The 13996-nt window shown below is 61.2% G+C and overlaps 2 protein-coding genes across 5 annotated transcripts in view; both read left to right on the top strand.

Moving 5' to 3' along the window:
• SIK3 (SIK family kinase 3) overlaps positions 1–10427 on the top strand; it is a 69446-nt gene extending 59019 nt beyond the window's left edge. For all 4 annotated transcript variants that reach the window (XM_064397575.1, XM_064397576.1, XM_064397577.1 and 1 more), the window contains 9 exons: positions 431–556; positions 864–949; positions 1622–1731; positions 2341–2701; positions 2887–3761; positions 7302–7465; positions 8123–8255; positions 8338–8505; positions 8818–10427. In XM_064397575.1, coding sequence (XP_064253645.1) covers positions 431–556; positions 864–949; positions 1622–1731; positions 2341–2701; positions 2887–3761; positions 7302–7465; positions 8123–8255; positions 8338–8495 — 2013 coding nt within the window. In that variant the 3' untranslated portion in view covers positions 8496–8505; positions 8818–10427. The remainder of the gene's footprint in view (positions 1–430; positions 557–863; positions 950–1621; positions 1732–2340; positions 2702–2886; positions 3762–7301; positions 7466–8122; positions 8256–8337; positions 8506–8817) is intronic.
• A 683-nt stretch (positions 10428–11110) lies between these two features.
• On the top strand, positions 11111–12957 carry LOC135285378 (apolipoprotein A-I). Its single transcript, XM_064397587.1, has 4 exons — positions 11111–11493; positions 11638–11693; positions 11898–12051; positions 12126–12957. The coding sequence occupies exons 2-4, from the start codon at positions 11651–11653 to the stop codon at positions 12721–12723; spliced, it is 795 nt and encodes a 264-aa protein (XP_064253657.1). The 5' UTR covers positions 11111–11493; positions 11638–11650; the 3' UTR covers positions 12724–12957.
• The last annotated feature ends 1039 nt before the right edge of the window (positions 12958–13996 follow it).

The raw sequence follows: 13996 nt of genomic DNA on the forward strand, positions 1-13996 counted from the left end.
TTTCCTCTGGCAGCAGTTTGGGGCTGTTCCAGGGTGTCCCGAGAAAGGGCAGCTCCTGAGTGAATTGTGGGATATTCCCTGCACAGCCAGGCACAACTTGCCAAGGGCTGGAGCAGGATTTGGCCCCAGGACAGGCCTGTCCCCTTGCAGCACGGCACAAATGAGATGCTCTCCTCACCTTGAAGTGTCGTTTCCAGAGCTTGCTGCCTGCATTAAGGGAGCACAGCAGTGCCAGCTCGGTGTCACGTGCACCCGTTGCTTTCCTGGCTGTTTGCCATGTCCCCGCACACCTGATTCTGTCAGAGGGAATGGATGAGGCTTGCTTTGCCAGCTTTTCCCAGAGGGGTGGGCTGCAGAGCGTGCCACTCCGCACACAGCAGGGTGCTGTGCACCACAAGGTCACTTATGGGACGTGCTGGATTCCCTGCAGGAGTGTGAGCAGCTCCAGAAGATGTACGGTGGGCACATGGACGAGAGGACGCTGGAGAAGACGCAGCAGCAGCACATGTTGTACCAGCAGGAGCAGCACCACCAGATCCTTCATCAGCAGATTCAGGTAGTGCAGCCAGAGCTGCTGAAGGCTTAGCTCTGTTTTCCTGTGTTGCTGCAGACACAACTCGTGAGCAGCTCCCGGGGGGATTGAGGGAGGGGAGCGTGCTGGGCTTGCTGTAGCGGGAAGGCTGAAGGATTTCAGCAGAGCTGTTTGCACAGCTGCTGTGGTAGCTGTGGCAGCCAGGGCTGCAGTCAGGGACTGACACTCAGTGAATCTGGATATGTCCTGCTTCACCCAGCGGTGTTTCTAAATTTACTGACTGAGACATTGACTGCAAACACTTCTTGTTTTCTTGTGGTGCCTGGTTCAGGACTGTATCCGGCCTCCCCAGCCATCTCCACCCTTGCAAGCTCCATGTGAAAACCAGCCAGCTCTGCTCACTCACCAGCTCCAGAGGTAAAGAAATGGCTTTAGGACAGCTCTGGGTTTGACTCTTCCTGAAGCCCAGGGATGAGCTGACACACTCAGGAGAGGCCAGGCTGAGTTGGAGGTTTATGGAGTCAGAATGACAGTGCCAGTTCCCAGGTGAATGTGTCTGGTCCTTTGGGCTGGATTCTCTCAGGACTTCACAATCAGAGAAATCTGATTCAAAGGCACAGACCTGCTTTGAGCAGAGGATTGACAGTCCTGCCTTTTGAGTGGCTCGAAGCTGCCACTTCAGCAGCCAGGCTCTCTCATGCTTCCTTGGTGTCTCACACCTGGCCAGGCCCTTGGTGAGCTCAGCCTCCTTGCCCTCAGCACCCTGACTTGTGGGTGAGGGAGGCTGAGTTACGGGAAACGAGAGCAGGGTGTCTCACAGGTGCACTGAGTCAGGAGGTGAGCCTGCAGTGTCCTTGTCCCCAGGTTTCTGTGGTAGCCACCGGGTCATGCTCACTCCCTGTGTGACTTGGACAAGTGAGGTGGCTCTCAGAAGAGAAGCCAAGCTGCAGAGACCTTGGGATCCCCAGCAAGGGCTTTATGGTGTTTGTTTTGAACAAGACACGCAGCGTTTGGCACCAGTTCTCACAGTTGAGACGGCATCTTGACAAGGAGCAGGCCTGGTGAGAAGGTGCTTGTTTCCCTGCGTAGGTTACGGATCCAGCCATCCAGCCCGCCCCCAAACCACCCCAGCAATCATCTCTTCAGGCAACCCAACAGCAGCCCGCCCCCCGTGAGCAGCAGCGTGCTCCAGCCCCATGGTAAGCAGTTCTGGGAGCTGGGCAGGGCCCTGTGGTCCCATCAAACCCTGCAGAAGCAGCCTGGGGCTGCCAGGGCTCCGTTCCCCCCCAGTCCAGGCCCTGCACAGTTTGCTGATGATGTAAAAGATTCTCCATCTGGCAGCAAGGGCTGGTGTTACCGAGAGCTCGCGAGAGGCTGCCAGCTGGAATGTGCTCTCGGGTTCCTTGTCACAAGATCCTTACTTATCGCTCCCGGGGGTGGGGAGGAAGGGCTGATATTCTCAGGTTTATGCAAATCGCTGTCAGCTCCGCAGAGTTTCTGTTTTGGTGCAAGGGGCTCTGGCTGTGACCTTTGCCTGCTGGCACAGCATGACAGAGCACCCATACGGACACGTACCGGGCTCCCAGCCTGGCCCAGAGTCATGGAATGAATCACAGCATCCCAGCCTGCTTTGGGTTGGAAGGGGCCTTAAAGATCATCCCCCTCCAGCCCCCTGCTACGGGCAGGGACACCTTTCACTAGCCCAGGTTCATCCAAACCCTGTCCAGCGCTTCGGGGAACGGAGCAGATCTCGCTCCCAAGCCTCGCCCTGGGCTGGCACGGGTGCTGAGTGTCTTTGTTCCTTGTAGGTGCTGCCTCCCAGTCCCAGTTCCAAGGGATGCCATCCCACAACACAATCTTCCCGCAGTCGGGTAACTGTTCCCCTCCCCCGGCCATGGGGCTGACGTGCCTGGCCCTGCAGCAGCAGCAGTCGCAGCCCCAGCAGGTCACCATCCAAGTGCAGGAGCCCGGGGACATGGTGGGCAGCAGCCTGCTGCCCGGGGCCTCCGTGGGCGGGCAGGGCCTGGCGTCCCACGCACGGGGCATGTCCCTGAGCCCCAGCGCCAGCCAGATCCAGATGCAGCACCGCGCCAACCTGATGGCCTCCCTCAGCTACGGCCACCGGCAGCTGTCCAAGCAGCTGAGCGCCGACAGCGCAGAGTCGCACAGGTGAGAGCCCTCCCTGCCTGCTGGGCAGCAGGGAGTGCCAGTCTGAGACCTGGTGTCCTGGCCAGCCTGCCTCGTGCTTGCTCCTTGGACCCTGAGCCGGGCCAGGGCTGCTGTGCTCCCGTGCAGGAGCAGCTCTGGCTCTCATTGAGCAGCGAGGTCACTTGTCCTTCTCCTTGTGCTTGCAGTCTGAACGTGAACAGGTATCCCCCCGCCAACTACGACCAGGTGCACTTACACCCCCACCTGTTCCCGGAGCAGCCCCGCGTTTCCCCCAGCAACTACAGCCCGCCGGGAGGGGTGGGGTTCCCTGCAGCCCAGCAAGCTCTGAAGGTCCCACAGCTCGAGCAGTACCCCAGTTTCCCCCCGAACACACATCAGCAGCAGCAGCACTACACGGCATCGGCACTACAGCAGGCACTGTTGTCCCCAACACCTCCCGACTACAGCCGACACCAGCAGGTACCACACATCCTCCAGGGACTGCTTTCCCCCCGGCACTCGCTCACGGGGCACACGGACATGCGGCTGCCCCAGGCAGAATTTGCACAGCTCATCAAACGGCGGCAGCAGCAGCAGCAGCAGCAAGAATTCCAAGAGTTGTTCAGGCATATGAGTCAAGGGGATGCTGGGAATATGGGCACCAGCATGGGACAGAACCTCTCGGAGCGCCAGTCGTTGTCTTTGCCTTATCAGAGTGCTGACACGTACCACCCCCAGAACAGCCCCCAACATCTCCTAAAAATCAGGGCGCAAGAATGTATCCAGCAGGTCCCTGCCTCCGTGCCACCGCCGCAGGGATACGGACACCAGCCAGCCCTGTTCCACTCGGAGAGCATGGAGGAGGACTGCGCCTGCGAGGGAAACAGGGACAGCTTTCCTGACAGTAAGAGTTCAAACACATTGACCAAAGGTTGCCACGAGACCCCTCTGCTGGTAAACGCAGGAGGGCACGGGGACCCCGAGTCTCTGCTGGGAACTGCTAACCCCGCGCAGGAGCTGGCAACGCACCAGTACAGGCAGCAGCCCGCGCCCGGATTCAGGAATAAGGTGCCCAGCAGAGGTAAGGCTCCCTGCTCTGCCCGTGCAGGCCAGGTGTGTCAGTGCAGCCAGGTGTCCGTCTGTGCCAGCCGCTCACCTTCCTGCCCGGGACACCGTCCCACCCGGCACGCCAAGGGTTTCCTGACGTGCTCTGCATAGCACAGAATTACCGAGATTCTTTCTGGCTTTTGTGGCCTCCAGTAAATTGCAGGCACAGCCTCTGTAATAAACAGGGTTGAATAAGGAAGGAGCCCCGTGGGCTGCTTCCCTTGGGAATTTGACCTACTTGTGCAGGCAGGTGAAGACCAGGGCCCAGCTTGGTGCCATCTTTTCAGGGGCGCTGCTTGGTGGCCACAGATTTATTCTTGTTGGTGATGTTCCCCATCCCCTGTAAACACGGGATAGGAGCAGCTCAGCTGCCAGCACACCCCAGCTGTGGCAGTGTAGCCATTTATTCCTGCTCTTAAGCACAGACCCTCAAGCCCAGGCACTGCTAAAGCTCCCACAAACACACACAGTGACAGTGTTGGTCAGTGTCCTGTGGCTCCAGCAGCCTTGCAGTCTCTCTGGCACTTTGGGAAGCAGCAGCAGCAGCAAGATTCTATCCCTGCTTGAACTGGGAAGGGTGGATTCTGGAGAGAGTGACTTTAAACTTGCCATTAGGATCTGAAGACCTTTCCTGCTCCTTGGAAGCAGCTACACCTTTGCTCCTCGGTGGCTGCTCTGGCAGCACTGGGCTGTCAGAGAATTCCTGCCTGAGCTGTAATTACAGGCTCCTCTGCAGGAAAAACACCTCCGAGCCCCTTGCTAAGAGGGCTTTGAGGAGAGGCTGAGTGGGCAGATCAGTATTCCCTGCAGGACTCGGGTGCTGGGCTGGAGCCACCAGCTTGCCCTTGGCACTCGGAGCCCCATTGCGGAGGAGCTGTGTCCAGGGCACAGGAGGCCCAGCTTTGTTCAGGGACACAGCACGGGTTTGTTGGGAAAGTACCGGGCTGGAATAGGCTGGCTCAGAGGGCTGAGTGGGGCTGCCAAGCCCTGACCCCCCAGAGCGTGGGCGGGGGGCAGGGACACGGCTGGGCTGTGCTGAAATCCTCCTAAATCCTGAGTTCTGTTTGCTCTCAGAGCTCCACTTCCCTGCTGTGCTCGGAGTGGGGGGAATGGCCCCAGACTCAGCGGAGATTGGAAGCTCTGGAGGGGCGTTTGGTACGAAATCCTGGGTCTGAATCTTGTCACTGAGGCCTGTTAGGTGGACAGTGAGATCTGCTGAAGTCAGAAGCCAAATCTCAGCCCCCGCACTGCTGGTGCAAGACTGGTTACACAAAGGAGAAGGACTTTAGACTGCAAGGCCTTGTAAATGAGTAAAAGCAAACAGATGTTTACAAATAGGCTTGTGTAAGCTCTTCTGAGAGGGCTGTTTGTAGTAAACTCTGTCCTGGGATGCAGCTGTTTGTACCATTTTCCCTATGGCCTCCATAACCCACTTGGACTCAGGCCTGCACTGCTCTGGGTCCAGGCAGTCACCTCAGAGTTTCCCAGGTACCCTTTCCTACAGCAAATCCTGCATCCCTGGGCTTTCCTGGGTTTGTCCTACCAAATCCTACATCACTCAGTTTTCCCACTACTGACCTACACCAAATCCCACATCCCTGGCTTTTCCCACTCTTTCCCTAGAGGGTGTAAGGAGGGTGCAGCTGGAGGGGTGTTTTCCCTCCCTGCCTCAGCTCCCCAGATGTGTTTTCCCTGTGGCTGGGAGTGTCTGTGCTTCCAAGGGCGCGTGCTAACGCTGATCACAAAGCTCTGCATGTCTGTGCAGCATCTGCCAGGGACGGCAGCCGGGGACCTTGAGAGCCGACCAGATCTGTTTGGGATGGGACTGAGCTGCCTGTGGACGGCCCTGCTCCAGTTTTGCTCCAGCGTGGCCGGGCTGGGAGCGCTGCCCGTGGGAAACCTGCCTGGGCTCGGCGCGGAGGGAGCCGAGCTGGCGGCAGCGCCGTGCCAGCGTCACATGCCACAGGGACACAAAGGATGTGGGGATAAAGGCTCTCCTCTGCAGGGCTGGGGCTGTGAATTCGGGGTGTCTGTCCCTTGCTCCAGAGCAGCATCCCCAGAGCTGAAGTGCTGGCGTTGGGAAGCTGCTGTTTCTCGGGTCCTGGCTCCTCTGGGCTGAGGGAACTCGTCACCCGCAGCACGGGGACTGGGCCGGGGCTGTTTGTGGAGCTGGAGCAGCAGGCTGCTGGCCCCAACCACTGTTCCCACAGTTGGAGCAGCATCCCAAGCAGTGTGTGGGTGGCACTGATCCGCTAACATCTGTTACCTCATGTTTTCCTTCTCGCTTTTCCGGGAAAGCTGACTGTAACCGCACGTAACCCCAGGGTTGTGCAAAGGAAGGGGGAGGCTGCATCTCTGAGTGCCCTGGACAGGGCTCCGGCAGGAATGCCACATTCCTGGTGGAGGAAGGGCGCGGGGAGCAGTGTGCTGCCTGTGCTGTCCATGCTCTGCCCATGTGCTGCCCGTGAGCAGTGTGGGGACCACATGGGATGGGCTCTCACTTCAATTCTGCTGAATTCGTGGACAGATTTTGGGACTGCTCTGTGCAGTGGCAAGCATGATCCTTGTGGGTCCACCTGGGATGTTCTAGGATTCTATGAGATCCTTTGGGGAGCAGTTCTGTGGCAGCTGCAGTGCCAGCTGGGCCGTGCAGTGTCCCAGCACAGCAGGACATCACTTCCCACTGGCCAAAGCCTTGGGAAAGCTCTGGCTTTGTGAGGGGTGTCCCTGCAGCTGTGTCACCTCCTTTTGTGAGGGGTGTCCCTGCAGCTGTGTCCCCTCCCTTTGTGAGGGGTGTCCCTGCAGCTGTGGCCCCTCGGGGCAGCTCCCCAGCTCGCAGCCACGTCGGGCGGGCGTTTGTGCTCGGCGGGGTCCGCGCTCAGCGAGCTCAGCCCCGATGGCAGCTCCTCTGTGGCTCGGGGCTTTATCCAAAACATCGTGTACTTGATGATGGGAGGCTTTGCCTGATAGGAATGTGGCCTTTGCCCTCAGTCACAAGAGCTTGCGGTGCAGATGGACTTTGCCAGGCAGAGCACTCGTGTGCTCCCGCAGCCAGATTGTGGGAGGGCAGGGAGAAGTCATCTGATAAAAGTGAAGATCCTGGCCAGCTCTTTCAGCAGGATTATGTTGCTTACAATTGCCGAGGGGCCCTGCTGGAACATCCCGTGTTGGAGGCACCCCCAGCTCTTGTGTAACAATGTGGGGGTCGAGGGGAAGGCAGACGTGGGAATGGATCTGGGTCCTGTGCTCCTGCCCCAGTGCCTCCAGCTTTAGGCTGCTTTTGTAGACCTGATGGAAGGGATTGGGATCTTCTGGGATATTGATGCTGGAGGGAAAAGCCTGTGTGAGTGCACTGGGGGCAGTGGTGCTGTGCCACTCTAACTGGAGCAGCCGGGGGTCCTGTCCCTGCTCTGCCAGCAAGGAGCGTTTGTGTGCGGCATCACATCTCAGTTCTGCAGTGGCACAGGTGGCTGCAGTTCCTGTACTAACCTGTCCTTTTTGTGTCCTCTTCAAGAGTCCATCGTAGGGAACTGCATGGACAGGAGCTCCCCTGGCCAAGCCATGCAGGTGCCTGACCACAACGGCCTGGGCTACCCCGTGCGCCCCTCGTCCAGCGAGCACCCGCGGCCCCGCACCCTGCAGAGACATCACACCATCCAGAACAGTGATGATGCCTACGTAGGTGCCTTCACCTCCCAGCTCCCTCCTCTGAAACAGCCTGGCCTGCCTGTGGGCACCCAGGGCTCAGCCAGCCCGGCTGTGGGTCCTGCACTGCTGTGAAGGAGCTGCACGATCCCCCAGAGCTCAGCGCTCTGCGCCCTCTGGGGTTTGGGGTGCTGGGAAGGGTCCTGCCCAAATCTGGATGGGGGCTTTGCTACAGCTCCCTTCTGCTGTAGATGAGAATGTCAGCTTCACTGGTTCAGTGGTGCCCAGTGGCAGGACCAGAAACTAAAACACAATGGGTTCCACCCCAACATCACTAAGAACTTTCCATGGAGGGTGGCAGAACACTGGAACAGCTGCTCAGGGTAGGGCCTGGAGTCTCCTTCTCTGGAGACATCCCAAAAACAGCCAGATGTGTCACCTGCTCCAGATGTGCCTGCCTTGGCAGGGGTTTGTGCTGGATGATGTCCTGATCTCCCTTCCAGCCCCAGCTGTGCTGTGATTCTGTTAGCTCAGAGCCATTTGGACAAGTCAGTCCATCCTCCCAGGCTGTGCCTGGTGCAGTTCTTGTCTTTCCAAACCCCTGCTGAAGGTTTGCAGAGGCTCCCCGGGAGGATGGGGCACAGCAGGATCCTGAGCTGCCCCTGAGTGTGTGCCCTGCCGTGCCCACAGGTGCAGCTGGATAACTTGCCTGGCATGAGTCTGATGGCAGGAAAAGCGCTGAGCTCTGCGCGGATGTCGGACGCCGTGCTCAGCCAGTCGTCGCTGATGGCCAGCCAGCAGCTGCGCGACAGGGACGGCGAGGGTGAGCACGGGCAGGGCGTGGGCAGCTCCTGGGCGAGCTGAGCCACGGCCACGGCTGCTGAGGCACCCCTTTGGCCTTGCAGAATGCGGGGAGAGTTTGGAAGGTCAGGAGCACGCGAGCCTGGGCGATGGCAGCCAGCACCTCAACACCTCCTGCTACCCCTCGACGTGTATCACGGACGTCCTGCTGAGCTACAAGCACCCAGAGGTGCCCTTTGGGATGGAGCAGGCAGGGGTGTAACCAGGAGGGAGTGAGTATCCGTGTGTCCTTCTCTCACCACACCACTCCCATGGGTTGCCTTCCCTGCTCGTTGCTCCAGTGCTGGGCTTGGGGCCCTCTGCTCGGAGCTCCTGTGCTGAAGCTGATTGCTGTCCCCCCATGTGCCCAGGGACTGCCTCCCTCCTTCCAGGCTTGTGCTGCACCCAGACCCCTCTGCAGGGCAGGGTCTCTCTCCTGGGGCAGGGTCAGGAGTGGCCTGGGGGTGCTGGAGGGCTGTGGGAGGAGATGTGCCGTTCTGGTGTCCCCTAACAGCTCTCTTTCTCTCTCTTTCTCTCTCTTGCAGGGTTTGTGTACAGCTTTGAAACGAAAAGGTCCATTTTAAACCAACAGTATCTAGCAGCATTGCGCCAAATTGCCGTAGTATTTCTGACTAACTGGAATACCATGGCCCCTTTCCTCATCCTCACTTCATCCAGTGTGTCGTTCCTTTGGGTTCTTTAATTTCTGCCACACTTGCCTGTAACTCCAGCTACACCCAGAGCCCTGAGCCCGACACGGAGGATCGGCCTCGGCACCGGGGCTGCTCTGGGGGCTGGCCCTGCCCGGGCCCCACGCCGGGCTGAGCCTCCCTGGAGCCTGCCCTGGGCAGGTGCAAGGGGGCTGGAGCTGCTCCTGGATGGAGGCCACGCTCTCCTTCCTCTCTGTCCCTCTGCACTGGGGGGTCTGGGCCTGGCAGGGCTGGCGGGGCCCTCCCCACCCCGGTGCATCCACTTCTTGTCTCACCTCTGTCTGCTCTGTCCCTCTCGTGTGTCGGGGTGCTGACAGGATCACCCCTGCCCTGCCCTCCCTCCCCTTTTCTTTCCAAATCTGCCACGACTTGGGTTTTTTTCTTTTCCTGGCTAATGTAGGGCAGATGGATTTTTCTTTGTTTCCTTCGCTTTTCCTCCTGATCACGTAGGAATTGTTTTTTTTTGGTAAATGTTGTTTTATTATTATTGTTATTAATAAAAGGCAAAAGGAATTTCTGTTTGAGAGAAATTTTTAACTAGATTCTGTTCTATATGAATTGTGACTTGCACCTTTTGTTCAAAGTATTTTATTTCTTTTAATGACATTGTACTTGTGACTGGTTTTCTCTCGTGCCAGTGGCGACAGTGGTAATTCTCCTTATACAGTCGGGACGTGCAGAGGTCTCTTCTTTGTCCCTTTTCCATCCTTTCCGTGGTGGATAGAGCAGGAGGCCCCCCAGCCCTGGGGCTCAGGAGCTCGTGGTGTCACCCTTGCCTTCGGGACTTGACAAGCTCCAGCTCAGATCCTTCTTACTGACATTTTTTTTCCGGAATATTTTTTAAAACTAAAAGAAACATCGACCCAGCCCTCCTGACTTTGCACAGAAGGAAGTGTGAAACCAGCACGGCAGAGGTGACTTTGCTGTCCTTACCCCGTGCCTCTTCCCGGCCTCCCCTTCTCCGGGAGAACGACGCTGGCAGCTCTGCGATCCCGGCAATCAGGAGGGAAGCTCCGAGCCCGGCCGTGCCCTGGGGGCTCGGGGAGGGTGGGAAACGCTGAAAGCCTTTTGCTCTGTCCCTTTGGTTCGTTTTCCTTTTGTTTACATGACACTGTATCCTGGGAGAGTCGCCGGGCCCCCCGCAGCAGCAGCTGCCCCGTCACCGTGCCATCCGCAGTATCACACTTTTTTTATCATGGCTTTGTATTGTAGTAATCAATACGCGCAGTATATGTTGAATGTATATTAATATACTTTGCTATTATTTCTGTTTTTTGGAAATGTCAGAAGTATTTTTTTTTCTTCCTCATTTATGTTGGACTAAAAACGAACAGGAAAAAAAAAAGTTTCAGTAAATCTTCAGTCCATTTTTTGTGGGTCACTTGCAACTAGTCAATTAGTTGGACAGTGGGATCATAACAAATAAAACCATGATTATGATCTTCCCTGGGCTCTTGTTTGCCTTGTTGCTCAACACCAGAGTTCAAAGGGTGGCAGCTGCTGTCCCCAGTCCATCCCTGGCGCTGTCACTTCCCCTGGTCCCCAGCAGCCCCCCCTGGCTGGGTTTCCTGCAGCCCCCTGCAGCCAGAGCCCGGGTGTGGGGACTGACAGTGCTGCAGAGCCTGCATCTGCTGCATCCGCTGCACTGGGGCTTCTCCAGCTGTGGGCAGGGTCTGGGGGGCGCAGGGAGCTGTGCCGTGCCTGCAGCACCTGCGGTGGCATTCCCGTGCCATGCCCTTGTGGGCTGGCACGGGCTGGGGCTGCAGGGACCCACCCAGCAACGGGAGCATCGTTGCTCTGCAGCAGCTCCCCCGGCACTGCCAGCCCCGCACACCCCTGCAGCCCTCTGGGGACACGGCCCCTGTCCCCCTGTCCCTCTCTCCCCTTGCCAGGCCGGGCTCAGCCTGGTTCCTGCGCATCCCTGCCCTGGTGGCAGTGGCACGGGGAAGCTCCTGGGGCTGGCTCGGGCTGGGGGGGCTTTGGGGCGGCCGTGCCCGTGCTGGTGCCACTCTGAGCCTTCCCCTTGCCCAGGTCCGCAGCTGGGGCTGGGTGGGCGGGCAGGGGCGCAGCTCCCGGGCACACAGCGGGGAAAGGGGTGACGTGAGCGGCCCCGCGAAGGACGGGGCACAGCCCCGCGGCCGAGGCGAGGGGTCCGGGTACGGCAGGCCAAATCCCTGCGGGAATAAACCTTGTCCCCGGGCCGGCGGCCAACCCCTGGGGGCTGCGAGGGGCCCCGGGGCCAGCGGGAATCTGGGTCACCGGCAGCGTAAACAGCTCCTTGGCCGGCGAGGCGCGTCCCGCGGGGAGCTCCTGTTTGCTCGCCGGCCCTGCCAAGCCCGCGCTGCGCGGCGATGCTGCGCGATCCTTGAACCCTGCGCGCCACATCCCCGCCGGGAGCGCGGAGCGGCCGCCGCGCTGGCTTATCTCCGCGGAACTGCCCCTCCGGCATAAATAGCGGCGCCGCAGCCCCGGCCGCTCAGACGGGACGAGCAGCAGCGGTGGAGAGAGCTGGTGAGAGCCCGCGCTGCCCCGCAGGAGCCGCAGGGACGGAGCGGTGCCCCTCGGCCGGGACCCCCGGAGCCGGGCTGGGGATCGGGAGCCCCGGGTTGGCTCTGCCGCGGCTCCCCGCGCCCAACTCTCTGTGTCTGCCCGCAGGTCCTGCGCGAAGATGAGAGCCGTGGTGCTGACCCTCGCCCTGCTCTGCCTGACGGGTAGGTCCGGCCGGGGCTGCGCTGCCCGGGATGGAGCGGCACGGGCGGGACGGGGCCGAGCCCGCAGCCGCCGGGTCCCGAAGCGCTCCGCAAGCCGGGCTGCAGCCGCGGCGCTCCCTGGTGCCTCCGGGCCGGGCAGGACCGCGGCAGGGCTGGAGCCGGCCCCGGGCGGCGCGTCCTGAGCACGGGCGGCTCTCTCCGCAGGCACCCAGGCCCGCTCCTTCTGGCAGCACGATGATCCCCAGGCGCCCCTGGATCGCCTCAAGGACATGCTCGATGTCTACCTGGAGACGGTGAAGGCCAGCGGCAAGGAAGCCATTGCCCAGTTCGAGGCCTCCACCGTGGGCAAACAGCTGGAGTAAGTGGGGGGTGTGTGGTGGGGGGCTGGGGGGCCCCGGGGCCGTGTGTGACCCCCCCTCTCCTGTCCCACAGCCTGAAGCTGGGCGAGAACCTCGACACGCTGGGCGCGGCCGCCGCCAAGCTGAGAGAGGACGTGGCCCCCTACTACAAAGAGGTGCGGGAGATGTGGCTGAAGGACACCGAGTCCCTGCGCAAGGAGCTGACCAAGGACCTGGAGGAGGTGAAGGAGAAGATCAAGCCCTTCCTGGACCAGTTCTCTGCCAAGTGGACGGAGGACCTGGAGCAGTACCGCCAGCGCCTGGCGCCCCTCGCCCAGGAGCTGAAGGAGCTCAGCAAGCAGAAGGTGGAGCTGCTGCAGCAGAAGCTGACCCCGGTGGCCGAGGAGGCGCGGGACCGCCTGCGCGGGCACGTCGAGGAGCTGCGCAAGAACGTGGCCCCCTTCAGCGACGAGCTGCGGCAGAAGCTGAGCCAGAAGCTGGAGGAGATCCGCGAGAAGGGCATCCCCCAGGCCGCCGAGTACCAGGCCAAGGTGGTGGAGCAGCTCAGCAACCTGCGCGAGAAGATGACGCCCCTGGTGCAGGACTTCAAGGAGCGCCTCACCCCCTACACCGAGAGCCTCAAGGCCCGTTTCCTCAGCTTGCTGGAGGACCTCCAGAAGACCGTGGCCTGAGCTGCCGGCCGGCGCGGCCAGGGACTGAGCCCAGCCCCGCCCCGCAGCCCCCTGCCCTGCCCCGGGCACTTCTCCTCAGGGGCTCCGGGGACAGGCTGCAGGAGCCCCGGGCCAGCCCAGCCCCGGGGTGTCCTCCCCGGAGACCCCCTCTTCCCCTAGAATTCCCTCCCCAGCCCGGCGTCGCTCTCAGCTTTGCCTCCCTTTTGAGAAATAAACTTGACTTAAGTTATTGGAGCTCGCTCAGTCCTTGCAGTGGATGCTGGAGGGGGCACGGGGTGCTCTGAGCTGGGGGTTCTGGGGCTCCCAGAGGGACTGGGGACACAGGGAGCTGGTGAGGGGTGCCCGGGGCTGGGAGGGGTGCCCGGGCTGGGAGGGGTGCCCTGCACTCACCCAGTTCTGAGTCCAGATCTGCCCGAGCTGCAGCTGAGCTCAGCCCCACACAGGGCGCTGGGGAGTGTGGCACTGAATTTGGAGTTTTTGGCAGCAGCACCCGGCTCCTGGCACCCTGGGCACCCCGACACGGCCGTGTGTACCCCGTGCTGGTGTCTGCCCCAGCCCCCGCTCCCCCCGCGGGTCCCACTCCTCCCTGCCAGCCCCAGTGATGCCACCACAGCGTTTGCGACAGCCCCGCTTTATTGAGAGCACCACGGCAGCGGGTGGGGGTCGGGGAGGGGTCCCCGACAGACCCCGGGCAGCCCCTGGCGAGGCTACGCGGGCGGAGTCTTCTTCAGGAGCTCGGCCAGCTGCTGCTTGAGCCACACCAGCCGCTGCTTCGCCAGCTCCGCGTTGTCCGACAGCCACTGCCTGCAGGGAGGGGAAGGGAGGGCGGGGAGGGCAGGGGGTCAGCGCGGGGCCCGGCCCGGCTCCACGGGGACAGGGACAGGGACGGGGACAGGGACCGGGACCGGGACCGGGACGGGGACGGGGACGGGGACAGGGACGGGAATGGGGACAGGGCCGGGGATGGGGATGGGGACAGGGACCGGGACAGGGACAGGGCTGGCGGGGTCCGGGGGCACCTGGCCTGCTGCGCCGCCTCCGACTCCCGCACCCTGCTGAAGGCTTCCTTGGCCATGGCCGTGGCTTTCTGGGCCAGCTCCTGCACCTTCTGCACCAGCGCCTTCGGCTCCTCGGGCGAGTCGGCCCCTGCGAGAGCGAGCCTGCTGGCACGGGGGGCACGGGCTGCGCCCCCCGTGTGTGCCCCCAGCCCCGCAGCCCCCCGGCCCTTACGTGCTCCCAGCGCCAGGACGGCCGTGCAGGCCAGCAGGAACAG

The sequence above is a fragment of the Passer domesticus genome, chromosome 23, assembly GCF_036417665.1.
Source record: "Passer domesticus isolate bPasDom1 chromosome 23, bPasDom1.hap1, whole genome shotgun sequence".
Lineage (NCBI taxonomy): Eukaryota > Metazoa > Chordata > Aves > Passeriformes > Passeridae > Passer > Passer domesticus.

Bases quoted from the DNA above. Each gene is read 5' to 3' on its own strand.
- LOC135285378 (XM_064397587.1), top strand. From the start codon at position 11,651: ATGAGAGCCGTGGTGCTGACCCTCGCCCTGCTCTGCCTGACGG. The intron at 11,694-11,897 runs GTAGGTCCGGCC...CTCTCTCCGCAG, and splicing joins CGCCCTGCTCTGCCTGACGG to GCACCCAGGCCCGCTCCTTC. The intron at 12,052-12,125 runs GTAAGTGGGGGG...CCTGTCCCACAG, and splicing joins ACCGTGGGCAAACAGCTGGA to CCTGAAGCTGGGCGAGAACC.